The following is an 18,499-nucleotide window of genomic DNA, read 5'->3' on the forward strand; positions in this document are numbered from 1 at the left end:
TTCTACCAGGAGAGTTGTCCTCCCCGGTGGGATGGAGATCCCGGACGAGCCCCCAAATGTTATGCACCAAGCCCGTATCTCCGAACCGACCGAGAGAGCAAGTCCACCACAGTAATGCAAAGGCAAGAAGGGAGTTTATTTCTAGCGCGCTAGGGCCCAAGTCTCATCCAGCACAGTGGAATCTGACAAGAGCCCTGAACAAAGGAGTATGGCAGCTTATATACAGGCAGTTCTTTGGCTCAGTTACAGGAGTAGCTGGTGTTACATGATTGGCCAGGCAGGATGAGCGCATGTCCTGTCTCTTTCTGGTAAACATGACTCAGGTCCTAGAACCCGTCGTTTGGTCCCTAACAGAATCACCTGGGACATACTAAAATGCAGATTCCTGGGTTCCAGACCTGCTTTATATGAGTCTGTGTGGGATGTAATCTTTTTTTAAAAAGCAATTTATTTTATCAAAATAAATATAGTTTTATATAGTTGATTTACAATGTTATATTAATTTCCACTGTCCATTGAAGTGATGCAGCTTTACCTGTATATGCATTCTTTTTTGTATTCTTTTCCATTACAGTTTATCACAGGATATTGGATATAGTTCCCTGTGCCATACAGTAGGACCTTGCTTATCCATTCCGTATATAATAGTTAGCATCTGCTAATCCCAAACTCCAGTCTGTCCTTCCCCATACCCCTTCCCCTTTGGGAACTCTGTGTCTGCTCTCGACATCCATGAGTCTGTTGCTGTGTCATAGATAAGTTCACTTGTATCATATTTTACACTCTAGATATAAGTGATATTGCATGATATTTGTCTTTTTCTTCCTGACTTACTTCACTTCACCTCTAGGTCCATCGATATTGCTGTAAATGGCATTCTTTTTTTTTTTTTTTTTAAGGAATGGAAGCTTTGATCCTGCATTTTTAACCAGCCTCTTGGGAGATTCTTATACCTGAGTTTGAGAGCCTCTGGGTTGTTCAGGCTGCACGTTGCTTGTTCTTTCTTGCTTTCCCCACAATGCCCTTCTGCTCTCCAAAGGCCTAGGGGATGGTGAGAGTCTTCTCAGATGTATGAGGATGACGGCTCTGGAGCAGGTGTGCTGAAGGTGAAACCCAGCCCTCTGAATGGCTCACTGTCCTCTGTGAGTCCTGGGGCTGGGATTCCCATCCCTGTTCCCACCTGTCACATCACACCTGCCCTTCAAGAATGAGCTTAAATACCACATCTTCCTCATGGTCTATCCAGCAGGCTGGACAGTTCTCTTTCCTTTGAGGTCACAGGCCCCTTGGTTGTGTGCTTCAGCCCCAGGCACTGTCTCTGGCTTCAGAGTGGACCGTTGCTGTCCATTCCAGATCTTTCCCTTCAGCAGGTGGTCCTCCCACCAGCCCCCTAAACTTAACTTTCCAGAGCATCCCCTTGGCTTCCCAGCCCTCGGGCTGTGGACTTCTGATGCCTTTGTCTCTGCAAAGTAAAACGTTTGGAGAGCATGCTTCTTGGTCTCTGCACTCTAGGCAGAAAGTTTCTTCCAGCTGCACATGAAAACAAACAGCCCCAGCGAGCTTTGGCCAGTTGGATGGTCAGGCGTGGTGCTCATCCTGCCCCTTGGATGCTGAGCATCCCTTCCTGGGGACTGAGATTCGTATGGAAGGTCCCAGGAAAAGGCACAGGATGGGGGATGAAAACCGAGGGTTACTATTGAGACAACTGCTGAGGAAGAGCAGACTTATCCGAGAAAGACAGCAAAATTGAGAAAGAGCATCTTTTGCCTGCATTGGCTTTTATGTTTCTTTCTAAAGCATACTGCAATAGAAAATGCAATTTGGTTTCCCTTACCCCTTGCCCCGCCAAAATAGACTACACATCCTAGCCCTGCAAGTACAGCCTCACAAAGAAAGGAACAGACTTCTTAGCCTCTTACAGCATCAGCTCAGCATCATTCTCAAAGTCCATTTGCCTCCTGGGGTGATTTCTTTGAAGTCGGTGGGGGCTCCAGCTGATTACAAGCTCCATGGGGGACCCAGGAGAACAGGAGCTGGATTAAGTTAACCTCCAGAGAGTTGGCTAGTTGTTCCATTTCTTTTATGGGGAATGTATTTGGAACAGATTCTTCCTTAATGAAATTTCAAAGTGCTCTTTTGCTGTCAAAATAACCGACCCTTTCTTTGTTTCACACAGTGGGTTTCTTTTCTTGCCCTTTGTCCTCTTATCCAGCATGATATTCTGAAAACACAGACATTGAGTTGAGAATTGATGTGTTTCCTCCCTATGTTAAGCCTTTAAACATCAGCCATGGACTCTATTATGTGACTGTAACTGACTTAGTTGTCTGCTGTGTCTCCTTAAAAAGTTCTGGAATGCTGTCCTAACCCATTAGGCTAAAAGGATTTTCAGATATTTGAATGCTCTTATTATTGTCAACAGAGCAAACATGTGATGGCATGTGTCTTGATTGGACCATTTTACAGATGAGAAAAGTGAGGCTGGGGAATAATGTCCTATCGATGAGTAGTGCATGGGCACTATGGCAAATGCTTTAGCACAGCAAATAGTAAAGAGCTGCTGCTGAGGCATGAGCAATGTGAATGACATTGGTCTTGGTTTTTCCTCATAGGGCTTCCCGAGGAAGAGAATCATCATTTTCCGGCAAACAAACCAAGCCCAAGACCTAACTGTGCTGAATGACATATGCTGACAGCTCTTGGAATCTACCCTTTGACTTAGCTTTCAAACAAGAGGTTCATCTTACCCAGGAAAAGGGTGAGTTATTTGCTTTCTTAATGTTATAATGCTGACGTGGATGATCCTGGATTTGTGGAGAATAAAAGGGATAGGTGAGCAAAAGAACACACGCGCATGTATAGTTGCTTTAGTCATGTCTGACTCTGTGCGACCATATGGATTTTAGCCTGCCAGACTTCTCTGTCCATTGGATTCTCCAGGCAAGAATACTGGAATGGGTTGCCATGCCCTCTTCCAGGGGATCTTCCCCACTCAGGGATCGAACCCATGTCTCTTATATCTCCTGCATTGGCAGGTGAATTCTTTACCACTAGTGCCACCTGGGAAGTCCAGTGAAAGAATAGATTTAAAAAGTAGCCTAAAAAAAAAAAGAAAGAAAGAAAAAAGCCACTGCTTTGCGTGAATGGAATTCCAAGGTAGTTGTGCACATTGAAGACTGGTCTTGCTTCTTTCTGGGAGGGATGAAACGGTGTTTAAATCAGTCAAAGAAGAGAGCTAGGTGTCTGTACATTTGGGTCTAGGACATGTGCTTTCCAGCCTTGCAGGTTCTCTAGCTAGATGCCAGAATGGAGTCAGAGAAGGGCAGAACTGGAAGGACAGACTTAGTGAGCCATGTGGTTCCATGTCCTTCCAGATTAGGGATCTGAGACTCCCACCATGAAGGAGCCAGGCCACTGCCTGGTTCCTGTGGTCCCGATCTTCCACCAGGAAATGAGAGATGGTGGCACTCATCTCTGCCTCCCTGTGGAATCTTATCACTCCACTTGTGTCTGCAACAAGACTCCAGGGTTTCTAAAACTTGAGCCATGAAGCATGGGTCTCATCTCATCCCCCATCTCAGCCACCCAGGGCAAAGCTATCCTCCTGCTTTTTGAGGTCTAACCATTTGATTGTTTTCCTTTCAGATGGCTTGCATGAAGATGAGATGGGTATATATTTCCCTGGTGGTCCTGGGAGCCTTTTGTCTGTATTATAACCTGGAGGATCTGAATCCTTTTAGAGGAGAACCAATGATTTTCAAGAATGAACTTGGGGACTTCCTTCAGCTCCCAGATATAGACTGCAGGCAGGATCCCCCCTTCCTTGTACTGCTGGTGGCTTCATCTCATGAGCAGCGGTTTGTCCGCTTGGTCATCCGGAGCACGTGGGGAAGAGAAACGATCATAAAGGGAAAGCGGATAAAAACCTTCTTTCTCCTGGGAACCTCTCCCAGTAAACACATCTCAAGAGAAGTGGCCAAGGAGAGCCAGGAGTTTCGTGATATCATCCAGAAGGACTTCACAGATGTTTATTTCAACCTGACCCTGAAGACCATGATGGGGATGCAGTGGATCTACCGCTTTTGTCCACAGACGACTTTCGTGATGAAAACCGACTCTGACATGTTCGTCAATGTCTACTATCTGACTGAACTGCTCCTGAAGAAAAACAGAACAACTCGGTTTTTCACCGGCTTCCTAAAACTGAACGAGTATCCCATCAGGAAACGGTTCAATAAGTGGTTTGTCAGTAAGTACGAATATCCGTGGGACAAGTACCCGCCCTTCTGCTCTGGCACTGGCTACGTGTTCTCCAGCGATGTGGCGGGTGAGGTGTACCATGTTGCCAATAGCGTGCCCTTCATTAAACTGGAAGATGTCTTTGTGGGGCTCTGCCTGAAAAGACTGGAGATCAGGCTGGAGGAACTTCACTCCGAGCAGACTTTCTTCCCTGATGGGTTACCGTTCACCACCTGCCGTTATAAGAAGATTGTGGCTTCCCATCATATCAAGCCGCAAGACATCCTGAGGTACTGGCAGGCTCTGGAAGGCTCCCTGCAAGAAGAGTGTCCAGATAACTGAGGGGAGCCTAGAAGTGCCTGTGGACCACTGCAGTGATGGCTTTTGAAAGATCTTTGATGGTGTGGCTGAGACTCCCCAGGTCAGGGAGGGAGTGAGGAAGGAAGAGGCAGAACACAAGGTCCTGCAGCCTTCCCCATCTGAATGGAAATGCCACCACGGATGAAGCCCCATTTGGTACCCAAGCCATAACAGACACCATCTCTTGAGCACCTACCCTGTGGCACTAACTGCTGTGCAGCTGCGTCGTCTCATGTCAGAGGACAGCAACAAGGAGACAGCAGCTTAGAGAGGGATGGGGACCTGTCTCAAGGATGACAGCCAGCAGACACCAGAGCGAGGGTGAGAACCCAGTGTCGTCAGATCCCAGGTGGCAGCCTCCGTCTCAGTCCACCCTTGTGAGCTGCCTCCTGGGAGAGGATGGTGGTGGTGGGGGCTTCAAGCGGGACCTTGCTGCTGGCATCCGTTGGTCCCTTGTAAGAATCCCCTCCTCCTCCTCAAGTCCCATTCTTGTGCTTTTTGGTGCAGAGACTGGGGTGAACCAATGCCCCCCATCCCTCTGGTGCCTAGTTCCCTGTGTTCATGATGAGTCTGGCTGGCCTGAGACCCTGTTAGCAGCTTGGCACTCAACTCACTACAAAGATATTGCTGCAGTGGCTGCAGTTCTCCCCCCTGGGAAACACCCAGTTCTGGATAGAAACCAGTCTTTAGAAACCAGACTCAGCTCAGAAATCACTGTGAAGCTTGGCCTGCTGTACAGACCTGTTGGCCCTTCTGCTGAGTGGGGGATCCCTGAGAGCACAGCGTTTCTTTCCCGTTGTCCATGGTGACCCCGTCTGTTGGCTCCATCTGTCCTTGGTCTGCACTTCAGGTCTCCAAGTGCACACTGGAGGGTGGTTGGATGCATCATCCATGAAGGATGCTGTGAGCTTTTCTGGGAACTGGGAATGATTTAAGTCAAGACCTTCTCAAACGGCCCTTGGGATATTGAACACTGAACTGAGTCCTGGTCCAAGGTGCGTCTCCCTGAGTGCGTGTCCTAAGCCCAATCTCAGCTCAGCATCCCTGCATTCCTCAGATGGCCAAGGAACAGCTGCATTTTGTGATGTGGACTTTAGTATGCATCTCCTGGGGGTTTGGAAGAGCCTGTTCTGCAGGGTTGTGTGGAAACAAAACACTTTTTTTTTGGGGGGGGGGCAGGATCTGCCCATTCAGCCACTGTCACATGACATACAAAGCCACCTTGCTCCCAATCTCCAGGAGGATCGGTTCTTACTTTCTACTTTATTGTACCAAACTTTAGCAGCACTCAGAGCCGAGGCCTCACATGGCTGTGAAACTTACAAATGTTGGATGAAGCTCTGACCTGAACACGGGAAGAGGTGTCTGCTGCAGAATGGTCACAGCCGGGTTGATCTGCAAAGTGGCATCTTATTTTGCACAACATTTCTTGTTTCCGGAAGGAGCTGCTTCTTGGCGAATGTGTTTTCTTATCCTGGCTTCTCTGAATGTGCTGGGTCATGTTCAGAAAAGCTACCTTCTCAGGTGGGAAAATCAGGGACTGAGCTTGTTTTCTGAAGCCTGGATTTAGCAGGGCCAGTCCTCAGTCCCATGGGACAGACTCCCTCTGATTTGGGAGATAACGGTGGGCTTTGGGCTTTGAGGGTGAAGGAGTCTCTGGCAATAGGGCTGTGTCTGTGTTTAGATGTCCAACTTGTCTGGTGTGCGTGTCCGTGTGGCCACTGGGCTGGGAGGGGAGGTTCATCTCACTCAGGATCTGGTCTCAGCACCTGCCCAAAGCCCTCGCCATAGGAGCTCAAGCACACACCCTCTGTGTCCTCTGAAACAGCTTTCTGCAAAACACATCCCTTGCCCCCCATCCCCAATTCTATTTCTTTATATAATGAAGACCTTTTATACCCTAAGGAAAAACATGTTTTGTGACTACAGAACTTGAAGGGATCTTTGAGCTCATTTGTTCCGGTATTTACAAAGGATGAAAATAAAGCTCAAAGAGACCCAGAGGCTTGCCCAAGACTTCACAGCTTGTTTGTCATGGAACGCAGGCTCCAGCCAGAGGTGTAGTCTGTGCTGCTGTCTTGCTTGTATGTGAGAGTGAGAAACTGTGAAAGTGCAAATGAGGAGGCAAAGTGAGGCCTCTGGGCGCTTCCAGTAGCACCCAGCGTGAATTTCAAAATGGGATTGGAGAGGAGGCCAGGCTGGTGTCTTCACTCACAGGTCCAGGGAGGAACAGTGCTGATGTGTGCTCAGGTGTGTGTGCCCAGTTGCTAAGTTATGTCTGACTGTTTGTGATCCCAGTAACTGTAGTCCGCCAGACTCCTCTGTCCATGGAATTCTCCAGGCAAGAATACTGGAGTGGATTGCCATGCCTCCTCCAGGGGGTCTTCCCGATCCAGGGATCTAACTCTCATCTCCTGCATCTCCTGAATGGGTAGCAGGGTTCTTTACCACCGACACACCTGGGAAGGCCATGACACTGATGGCCAAGGCTAATTGCCAGGCACCGAGATAAGGGCTTCACAAGTATTACTTCCTTAAATGCTCACAACTACTCCCCGGGAGGTGACTACCCACTTTCCTGCTTTTCAGTTCAGTTCAGTCACTATCGTGTCCAACTCTTTGCAACCCTATGGACTGCAGCAGGCCAGGCTTCCCTGTCCATCACCATCTCCTGGAGCTTGCTCAAATTCAGGTCTATCGAGTCACTGATGCGATCCAACCTTCTTTACAGATGAGGTAACCGAGCCATGAAATTAAAAGATGCTTACTCCTTGGAAGGAAAGTTATGACCAACCTAGATAGCATATTCAAAAGCAGAGGCATTACTTTGCCGACTAAGGTCCGTCTAGTCAAGGCTATGGTTTTTCCTGTGGTCATGTATGGATGTGAGAGTTGGACTGTGAAGAGGGTTGAGTGCCAAAGAATTGATGCTTTTGAACTGTGGTGTTGGAGAAGACTCTTGAGAGTCCCTTGGATTGCAAGGAGATCCAACCAGTCCATTCTGAAGGAGATCAACCCTGGGATTTCTTTGGAAGGAATGATGCTAAAGCTGAAACTCCAGTACTTTGGCCACCTCATGCAAAGAGTTGACTCATTGGAAAAGACTCTGATGCTGGGAGGGATTGGGGGCAGGAGGAGAAGGGGACAACAGAGGATGAGATGGCTGGATGGCATCACTGGCTTGATGGACGTGAGTCTGAGTGAACTCCGGGAGATGGTGATGGACAGGGAGGCCTGGCGTGCTGCGATTCATGGGGTCGCAAAGAGTCGGACACCACTGAGTGACTGAACTGAACTGAACCGAACCAGGGCAGAGAGTGTGAACAGCTAGCTCAAGGTCACATAGCTGAAGTGTTCTTGGGAGCACCACACGTGTTGGTCACAATCAGCACTGCTGCCCCTAGACAGTCAGTTGGACTGAGGGATGCAGTCAGTGTTCAGAAGGAGGCAGGTGCCTCCTACCTTGTGGGCTCAGGCTGCACGTCTGGCCCTTCCACAGACTTCCCACACCACACACCCCCTCCCCTTAGGACATGAACCCCAAGTCTGCCGCTGGGCTGGAGACTGTACAGAGGAACCAGAGGGGCTCCCATAGGGCCAGCCTCTCCACTCTGGGGCTTGATTCCCCGCTCTTCTAACCTCTGCAGAGCAAGCCCCTTGCTCAGGTTGTACTTTCATCCTCGCTGTGTTTTTCCCTTCTGCCAACTCAGCCCCCACACACCCAGAGGCTGTTGTTTCTGATCTTCCAAACCATCATTAAGCCCGTTCCCTTCACTGCCCCATGTCTGCTCCTTTGGCTCTTCTGCCCGAGACAGTTTTCCATATTTGTCCTCCTAAATTTGTTTTCTCTTCATCTGAAATCCCCTCTAATCAGACTCTGGTGCTTGGCTCCACAAGATGGTTCTCACTGAAGTCACTTATGGCCTGAGATGTGGGTTCCAAGGTCAGGTCTCTGTCCTCATTCTGCCGCCTGCACTGCTGGTCTTGCCTGCTTCTGGGGCACTGGACACTCTGGACTCTCCTTCTCACTGGTCCCTCCTTTGCTCATTCCATCTCTTCACTCTGCCTTGGCCTCATTTATTTCCCCTTGTACTCCGGTGGTCTCATCCAACCCCATGGATTAAAATATCCTCTTGTGCCAAGGGTGCCCATTTATCTCTAGCCTGGGGCTCTCTCTTGCTCTCCAGCCTCATAAATTTCATGGCCTACTTGACATCACAAAGTGAGCAAATGTGCAACTGAATTTGTCCTGAACTGTCTCCCCCAACTCCTGATCCATACTGCCTGCAGCCTTCACTTCTTTGGGTAATGACCCTTCCATCCTTCTGTCTTTGCTGTTGTTCAGTCACTAAGTTGTGCCCAACTCCTTGCGACCCCTTGGACTGCAGCATTCCAGGCTTCCCTAGACTTCACTATCTCCTGGAGTTTGCTTAAACTTGTGTCCATTGAGTCAGTGATGCCATCCAACCATCTCATCCCTGCCCTGCTTCTCCTCCTGCCCTCAATCTTTCCCAGCATCAGAGTCTTTTCCAATGAGTTGGCTCTTCCCATCAGGTGGCCAAAGTATTGGAGCTTCAGCTTCAGCATCAGTCCTTCCAATGAATATTCAGGACTGATTTCTTTTAGGATTGACTGGTTTGATCTCCTTGCAGTTCAAGGTACTCTCAAGACTCTTGTCCAGCACCACAATTGGAAAGCATCAATCCTTCAGTGCTCAGCCTTCATTATGGTCCATCTCTCACATCCATACATGACTACTGGAAAAAGCATACCTTTGACTAGATGGACCTTTGTTGGCAAAGTGATGTCTCTGCTTTTTAATATGTTGTCTAGGTTTGTCATAGCTTTTCTTCCAAGGAGCAAGGGTCTTTTAATTTCATGGCTGCAGTCACCATCTGCAGTGATTCTGGAGCCCAAGAAAATAAAGTCTGTTACTGTTTCCATTGTTTTCCCATCTATTTACCATGAAGTGATAGGATCGGATGCTGTGATCTTCATTTTTTGAATGTTGAGTTTTAAGCCAGCTTTTTCACTCTCCTCTTTCACCTTCATCAAGAGGCTCAAGTCAGACACTTTGAAGGCATCTGCGGCTCCTCTCTCTCAGCCAATGCATTGGCTCTGCCTTTGTTTTATATCCAGAAGCCAATCGCTGCCTCCACCTGCCCCCGCCCCAAGCCCCCATCATCTGGGACTTGTGTCCCTGCAGTAGCTTCTGCCTGGGCTTTGGCCTCCATCGTTGCATCCTCTTCATCTGTTTCCTAAGCAGCATCCAGACTGCTCCTTTGAAAATATGGACCAGAGCATCTCACTTCTTTGCTCTAAACCCATCTCTGAGGAAACCCTCCAACGATGTCCCATCTTTTAAATCATTGTCTGCCTATGTTATCTCCTTTCTTCCTCCCTTCCTGCCCTCCCCTCACTTACTCTGGCCTCCCTGAAAGGGAGTACTGTTCCAGCCGCACTGGCCTTCTTGCTCTTCCTGGAATGTCCCAGGCACACTCTAATGACCTCAGGGCCTCTGCCAGGGTCACCCTTTCCTTGGACAGTCTCACGGCCCATTTCTTTGCTTCTTTAATGCCTTCTTTAAGAGCCTCATCCTGACCGCTTTCTATGGAATTGCAACTCATCCCACCCGGTGCCCCCTTGCCTTGTTATACTGTTTCATTGCACTGATCAATTTCTGACGAGTATAGCATATTTACTTATTATCATGCATCTATTTTGGTTATTGTTTATAGTTTGCTCCAGTTGAACAAAAGCTTTGTGCAAGAATGGTTCTTTGTTTTCGCCACTGATAGACCTTACATTCCTAGCACAGTTCCTGGTACACAGTCTATACTCAATAAATATTTGCTGAATGGACATGTGATGACCTTTGTGGCCATTTTAAGGTGATCTTAAAGGGAAAGCAGGGAGCCTCAACTAAAAGGTGAAGGAGTTCTAAAATGTAGCCAACACTATGGATCCGACATGTAGTTCCAGTATCATTCAGTAAATGGGATGCTGAAATCCTATTTTTACTGAAAATTAGGACCTGAAAACCTAGAAATGCTATATAGTAGTGCTTCATGACTTCATGTCCTCTCCTTTTACAGAACAGGAAATCTCTCACACTGAGAAGTAAATAAAATTCTATAATGTACTTTGTGTGCCTGCCCACATCCTTCAACCCCATCTTATCTCATCTACAACCTCATTCCGTTGCTGGTGGTGGTTTAGTTGCTAGGTCATGTCTGACTCTTGCGACCCCATGGACTGTGGCCCCCTAGGCTCCTCTGTCCATGGGATTTTCCAGGCAAGAATACTGGAATGGGTAACCATTCCTTTCTCCAGGGGATCTTCCTGATCTAGGGCTTGAAACTGGGTTTCCTGTGTTGTAGGCAGATTCTTTACCTACTGAGCCACCAGGGAGGTCCTCCTGTTTTCACGATTATGGAAATTTACTTCTTTTTCTCAACTGCATCTGACTTTTACTCCTCGGAGAATGACAACAGTAAACCAAGTTGTCAGGAAATAGACCTCATTTCTAAAAATGGTGACAGCTGGAACAGCAGGTACAAAGGCAGTTTCAGATGAAGGTAGAATTGCTGTGCTTCCAAACTTCAAGAGGTTTTAGGGCTCATCCCTTTAGTTTACGTGTGAAAATCAAGATTTGTAGAATTAGAGCTTCAAGGCAGCACTCAGAGCGGTGCTGACCCTCAGTCTGATGCTACACCCACAGTTGTGCCCTGCCTTTTTCCTTATGTACTTAATTCCTGTTGTCTTAAAGCACACCACTGCAGCAACAGCGCACTCTATAAAAAAGGGAGGAAGGAAAACTCCAAACCAACAAAACTCACCAGACCTCCTCTCCTGGAGTTCCCCAGTAGCACCTGCTCCCAGACATTCCCCAGGTGCATCTAAAAGGCACATCAAAAGCACATTTCTCAGTCTCCTGCCCCCGAGCCCCGTCTTCCCCTGGAGTTTCCAGTTGCAGGGGATGTTGTCATCGACCATCCACTTTTTCAGTTCTGTGACTCCCCTCTGCTCTCTGCTGCCCTGCCGTGCCTGTTGGTCGCCGATCCCTGTGGTTTGGACACCATCTCTCCACGTCCATCGTTGCAGCCTCAGTGCAGGCCACCGTCTTGGGTCAGCTGGCCTCGCACAGCATGTTTCTAACTGATCTCGCAGATCTAGTCACGGTGCTTTCCAACCTCTCTTCCACTTTACAGCCAGAGTAATTTAAAAAAACTTTACTGGAGTATAATTGATTTACTATGTGTGTTAGTTTCAGGTGTACAGCAAAGTGATATATATATATATATAAATTTATATATATGCATATTTTCTTTTTCAGATTCTTTTCCATCATAGGTTAATATGAAATGTTGACTCTAGCTCCCTGTACTATACAGTATGCCCTTGTTGTTTATTTTATTTATGCTGGTGTGTGTCTGCTAATCCCAAACTCCTAATTTACCTGCCCCCCTACCCCCCACCTTCCCCTTTGGTAACCATGAATTTGTTGTCTAAGTCTGTGAGTTTATTTGTTTCGTAAATAAGTTCATTTGTATCATTTTTTTTTTTTAGATTCCACATATAAGTGATATCCTCTGACTTCCTTCACTTAGTATAATAGTCTCTAGATATATCCATTTTGCTGTGACTAAATTTTTTTTTTTTTTGAAAAGATGATCTGATTAGGAAACTCCAAGACTCAGGGAAGCTGAACAATTTCCCCCAGGGAATTCTGTCCTCTTGTCCATGAGCTTCCAGCTGTTTTAGAGATCAGCCTGGTGACCCTAACTCCTGCTGGGTACCATAGCAATGTTCCACTGATCCCTGAAGGCTGGCATAAAGTGCTAACATGGACTTTTAAAACAAAACAAATTAATTTTCATGGGAGTTCTTGGATCCTCTTGAATGTGGGCTACTCTGGGGGTGGGGCTGCCTGGGTTTGAATTTTACCTCCCTCTCTCACTCAAGAAGCAAGTCACTTATCTTGACTTCTTTTTTTTTTCCCATCTGAAAAATGCGACAATAGTTGTTCTTACCTCACAGGGTTATTGTGTTGGTCAAGATGATGTGTGTGAATTGATCGGTAACTTGAATGGTTCTGCTGAAGGTCAGTGTCTGGACTTGGATTTTGGTGCATTTTATAATGATCTGTGGGCCAATCAAGACATCTTTGGGGTGAGTCTTTATGACTCTTCAGCTATGGCTCCTTTCTGTCCTTCTGATGTTCCCTGGCACTCCTGAAGAAGTTCGTCTATCCATTGTGTTCTTCAGCTTTGCAGAGTACAGTGTTTCTGACTCAGTTCATTCAAAAGGTGTGATATCCTGAACAAGTGATAAACAAATGGAGTGGAGGTGCCTTTGAGGTTATCTGCAGTCTAAAAAATAGCCTCCTTTTTCCAGATAATAAAACCAAGACTCAGGAAAGTGGAGTGACTTTGCCAAGTCCTTCAGTTAGCAGCATCTCCAGGAGCAGAAACCAGCATCAGAAAGCTCATGTCAGCCATTCATTCATCTGTTTATTCACTCTGGGCAAATATGGTCAGTGGTTTTTACAAGACACCAGGAATGAAGGTCAAGCTGAGGTTCACGGCCATGGGTTCTGCAAACAGAGTAATAGCTGGGCAAACACACAATGTCAAGAGGATGGGGGGGGGGTCTGTTCCCTTGGCAACCGAAAGAAGCAGTGTTTCTTCAATGCCATCTCTGTCAATAGATGCCAGAAACCTTTTCCACACCTGCTGTCTCGATTCCTCACAGCAGCCATTCTTACTATAAACAACCCCCTGGTTTTGAGTTGAGGTTCAGAGTGACTCGTTGACTTGACAGGGAGGTTCAGATGTGAAGAGACCACCCCGCCCCCACCTCTCAGCCTTCAGTGCCTTGCCTTTCACCAGCGCGTGGTAGGTGAGCCCTCCCATGGTGCTTAGGGACTGGCAAGCCTCCTGAGTCTCTCAGGAAGCTCAGCTCTGTCCCCGGCCCAGCTGTCCAAGGGGTCTTCCTTCTTGTTCCACTTGCCACCATTTCTTTCCCAAGTGTCGACAACATCTCTGTTCCTTCCCTGTCCTATGTAACCTTCTGGGATTCAGCCCTTTGTCATCAGTGGTGTTCCAGGAACCTCCTCTTTAGCTGGGTCCTCTGACCTGTACTGCCCTGGCCTGCCCTGTCCTGAGCTCACTGAGCTCTCCATCTAATGGTTTGAACAAGTGTCTGGCTTCAGAACATGAACCCTTCCAGGCCAGCCCAGCCCACTTTCCACCTCTGTTTACCCAAAGACCTTGCCAAAGAAGCTATCCCTCAAAATAGTGTGGATTCAACCTACAGGCATTGGCTTCTATCAGCCTGTGTGCATGTGCGTGTGTGTGCCTGTGTGGGTGATCTGAGGCTGTAAGCAGAGGTGCTCAGTGGTGGCCAGTTTCTGTGTGTTACTTGACCTCCCCGAGTCTGTGAAGGGCAGTAAGAGGAGCGAGGTGAAGTGTGCTCACGTGGGTTGTAAAGAGCAGGAGGCCCCAGTGTTCTCAGTTCCGGGGGCGTCAGTGAGAGTCTGAGAGGTCCCTTTGTCCTCTGTGACAGAGCAGGTGCGTGCTGCACTGGGTGTGGTGGGAATCGAGGCTGTAGGAATGGTCTAGAGTCACCTTGTTCAGAGATTTTCCAGACTCCACTTTTCAAGCAGGATATTTAGAAAAAGTGAAAGAAAGTGAAAGAGATCAAACAGCATCTTGAATTTGGATGTATTTCTCAGAAGCAAGAAGTAGTGTGCACACACTACTATTTACAGTGGTCTGTGCCTCTGAGCCCTGATACACGGGCTAAAGGGAAGAGACCAGGTTGGGGCGGTTCTCAGGGGCTCTCCAGGCAGACGTCTATGGCTTTACCAGAGATAAAGTAATTAACAAGCCTGCTTTCATACAACAGCTGCTGTTCCTCCTGATTTTAAAAATAGATGAGATGCTTACCTCTTCTTCACATCTCCCATTGGGAAGTATTTGTCTTCTCTCTCTTTTTTTTTAAAGAATTTATTTCAGTATTTGTCATATCAAGACGGACATTTTAGCAATTTCACAGGTGTGGTCAATGTTTTGCAGGCGTCCCTTCTCTCTGTTCAGCCCCCTGCCTGGTATGGAGGAGATACTTTGTCAGTTAGTTTTGGGGTTAAATATTTGGGCAGAGTGGTGGACTGGAGAAAAAGATGAAGTGAACTGCAGGTCCTTTCAAACACTATTCTTGAAGCCTCTTTTCTAGATTGTTGTTGACACATATTTTTATTTGTTTGGTTCTATATGATCCAGAAGTCTGTATGTGAGCTTGGGCTGAGTTGTGTTAGAAATAAACTCCCAACGATGTGTTTGGGAGATGAATTGTACTGACATCCTCTGTTTTGAATTTGATGGGAGGATTTGTAGCTGGTGGGAAGTTAGAAACCTGAGTTCCTTTATTTTGCTGCTTTTTAAGTATGACTATGAGGGAAGAACTCTTTTCTCTCAGATCAGAAACTGAGCAGTGAAGCCACCTTCCCCCCATATGGGTTAAAGAACCGTGAAGGCTGGACGAGCCGAGGGGACCAGGAAGCAGGGTATGTCCCAGTGCCTGCCGATTGGAACAGAGACAGACAAAAAAATGAGTTTTTAATTAATTTAAAAACCCAATTCTTCTCTTATCAGACATAGTCAGCCTTAAGCGAAAGTGGAAAAATGAATTCCATAGCCAAATGTAGTTTTTGGAGGCATGCTGTTTTGCCTTATTTGTTTGTCGCATTGCCTGTGTACTCTGATTGAGTACACAGAGTTCAGGTGGCTGGGGTGGCCTTTACCCGATGCAGGCAGAGTTTGGGTGGCTGGGGTGGCATTTACCCAGTCTGGCCCAGAAATCCTTCCACACATGCTGTGGGGGAGGCCGTGCAAGGTCTTGAGTCCCCAAACAAAGAGGCAAACTGGAAATTCCCTTGTAGTTCAGTGGCTAAGACTCTGTGCTCCCAGTGCAGGGGGCGGGGGTTTGATCCCCATCAGGTAATTAGATCTGTCTTGCTGCAACTAAGACCCAGTACTGCCAAATAGATAAATATTAAAAAGAGAGAGAGAGAAACCAAAGAAGCGGTGATACCCTTTGTTAAATTATGCTCTGGAAAATGTCAGATGGTAAGGGTTGGGGGTGGGGATTGATCTATTTTCCACCTGTTCAAATAAAACATCAAGAAAAATCCAGCATGCCTGGAAATTATTTAATGCCAACTGAGAACACTTCATGGACAAAATTTGCTTGTTTCAGAGGTCCCCAACTTCTTTGGTACCAAGGGCTGGTTTCCTGGAAGACAATTTTTCCATAGACCTGTGGCGGGGGGAATGCTTTGGGGATGATTCAAGCCCATTACATTTATCATGCACTTTATTTCTATTACTACTACATCAGCTCCACCTCAGATCAGGCATTAGATCTTGGAGGCTGGGGACCTAAAAGACAAGAAGTAAAAATAAAACTCTATACTACTGACTGATAACCTGAAAATGCTGTCTCCCTGTATTTTAGGAGAATTTACTAGACTCTTATGTCATCATATTTTGGAAGTAGGCATATGTATTTATTTATGATATATTAATGATATTTATCTTTAATAAAATTAAGCTATTATGATAGCAGAGTTCACTTAACTTGGTTTGTTCTCAGTTGTTGATGATGTGATAAACTTGTGTTCTGGAAAGTCAGCAATGTAAGATTTAAACTGGACAATCTCCCCCCACCCCCCACATTGATATTTTCTATATATTTTTTTTTGTTTGGGGAAAATATTTAAAAAATTCAACTTTGATTTTATATGTTTAGAAAAATAAGCTGAACAACCTTGACATGCTTATCACTGAAAGAGATGGGGATTACTTTTTTCCCTTGAGGTTTGGAAGCAAAGACATGGGGTTTAACTCTTGTGGGATCCTGAGGGCACAGTGTTTGGCGAGAGGCAAGAGATAAGGTTTCCTGATGGGATTCATAAGCCCGGGGATTTGGGGGCAGGCACCCTTTGCGATTTTCTTTCTCTCAGGTATATTCCTATTTTTTAAAACTACCGTTTAAGTTTAAGAGCTCAAGCCTTGTGAACTGCACCTTTACAACTGTACGTTTAGAATTTTCCTGGTGGCTCATCTCTGAGCTAGAGCTTGAATCCTTGACCTTTCAAAGTGTCATTTACATGGAAATAAAATGATCAAAACAGATGTACTTTTCTTTGACTTGCGTGTGTATTTGCCACAGTTCCTGTGGTACTGCAGACCTGCAGGTCACCATCCACCCATGCTTCCTGCAGACAGCAAACTCAGCCCATCTCAGACTCAAGACAGAAGTTGGAGGGAGTTTTCCCGGTAAACAACCTGTGACTTCTAAACATGACTTCTAAAGATGGTGTGCTTGACCCAGAAAACCCCATAAAGTCATGCAACTCAAGAGGTTCAGATCTTTGTGTTTACTTTGAGAACATGTGTGAAGCTTCCCAGGCCATTAAGGGTATGCATATCCAAAAAGCCACCATGTATCTGGAGGATGTCACCTTTAAGAAGCAACATGTGCCATTCCGTCATTACAATGACGGAGTTGGTAGGTGTGTACAGGCCAAGTAGTGGGGCTGGATGCAGGGTTGGTGGCCCAAAAAGAGTGCCAAATTTTTACTGCACATGCTCAGAAATGCAGAGAGTTGTGCTGAACTTAAGGGCTTAGATGTAGATTCTCTGGTCATTGAACACATCCGCTGAACAAAGCCCCCAAGATGCGGTGCAGGATATACAGAGCTCATGGTCGGATCAACCCATACATGGGCTCGCCCTGCCACAGTGAGATGATCCTTACTGAAAAAGAACAGATTGTTCCTAAACCAGAAGAGGAGAAGAAAAAGATAGCTCAGAAGAAACTGAAGGAACAAAAATTTATGGCCTGGGAATAAATACTGCAAAAATAAATGCAAATAAGGGCAAAAAAGAAGTTGGAGGAATCAGACAGGGGGTGCAGGCTGTGTGTCACGGGGTGTGGAAGCCTAGAGACAGGCAGAGAATGGGACAGCTTCAAAGTGATGCCTCTGTGCTGTCCTTAGTCTCTCAGTCATGTTCGACTCTGCAACCTCATGGACTGTAGCCAGCCAGGCTCCTCTGTCTGTGGTGATTCTCCAGGCAGGAATACTGGAGTGGGTTGCCATTTCCCCCTCCAGGGGATCTTCCCAACCCAGGGATTGAACCCAGGTTTCCCGAATTGCAGGTGGATTCTTTACCATCTGCGCCACCAGGGAAGTCAGGACTACCGGAGTGGGTAGCCCATCTCTTCTCCAGGGGATCTTCCTGACCCAGGAATTGAACCAGGGTCTCCTGCATTGCAGGTGGATTCTTAACCAACTGAGCTACCAGGGAAGCCCACCCCGGTGCTGAATCAAATCATAGAGACAAGAATTTTGGGTGAAGTAGAAAAGAAGAGCTTTATTGCTTTGTCAGGAAAAGGAGAACACAGAGGGCTTGTGTCCTCAAAACTGTATGTTTCACCTGGGAGGATTTGGTGAGGAGTTTATAGCAATGTTTCAAGGACGGGGTTGATCAGTTCAGGGTATGTGGCAGGGCCTGCACTCCTTTAACCTGGCCCCAAGTGGTCACCTCCATTTGGTAAGGGTTTCTCAAATGGTAAAGAACCTGCCTGGAATCTGGGAGACCTGAGTTTGATCCCTCAGGTGGGAAGATTCCCTGGAGAAGGGCATGACAACCCACTCCAGTATTCCTGCCTGGAGAATTCCATGGACAGAGGAGACTGGCAGCTACAGTTCATGGGGTTCCAAAGAGTTGGGCATGACTGAGTGACCAACTTTTACTTTCACTTTTGGGACACAAGGAAGGTCATATAGGCTGGGGTCTGTTCCGCAAATAAGGAATGGGTGACACAGGAAGGC

General features: G+C 46.9%; 1 protein-coding gene across 1 annotated transcript; it reads left to right on the forward strand.

The window, feature by feature from the left end:
- Positions 1 to 3,645: 3,645 nt before the first annotated feature.
- B3GALT5 (beta-1,3-galactosyltransferase 5) lies at positions 3,646 to 4,581 on the forward strand. The gene has a single exon (XM_068969362.1). The coding sequence runs from the start codon at positions 3,646 to 3,648 to the stop codon at positions 4,579 to 4,581; it is 936 nt and encodes a 311-aa protein (XP_068825463.1).
- Positions 4,582 to 18,499: the final 13,918 nt, after the last annotated feature.

This window comes from Capricornis sumatraensis, chromosome 1 (assembly GCF_032405125.1).
Source record: "Capricornis sumatraensis isolate serow.1 chromosome 1, serow.2, whole genome shotgun sequence".
Lineage (NCBI taxonomy): Eukaryota > Metazoa > Chordata > Mammalia > Artiodactyla > Bovidae > Capricornis > Capricornis sumatraensis.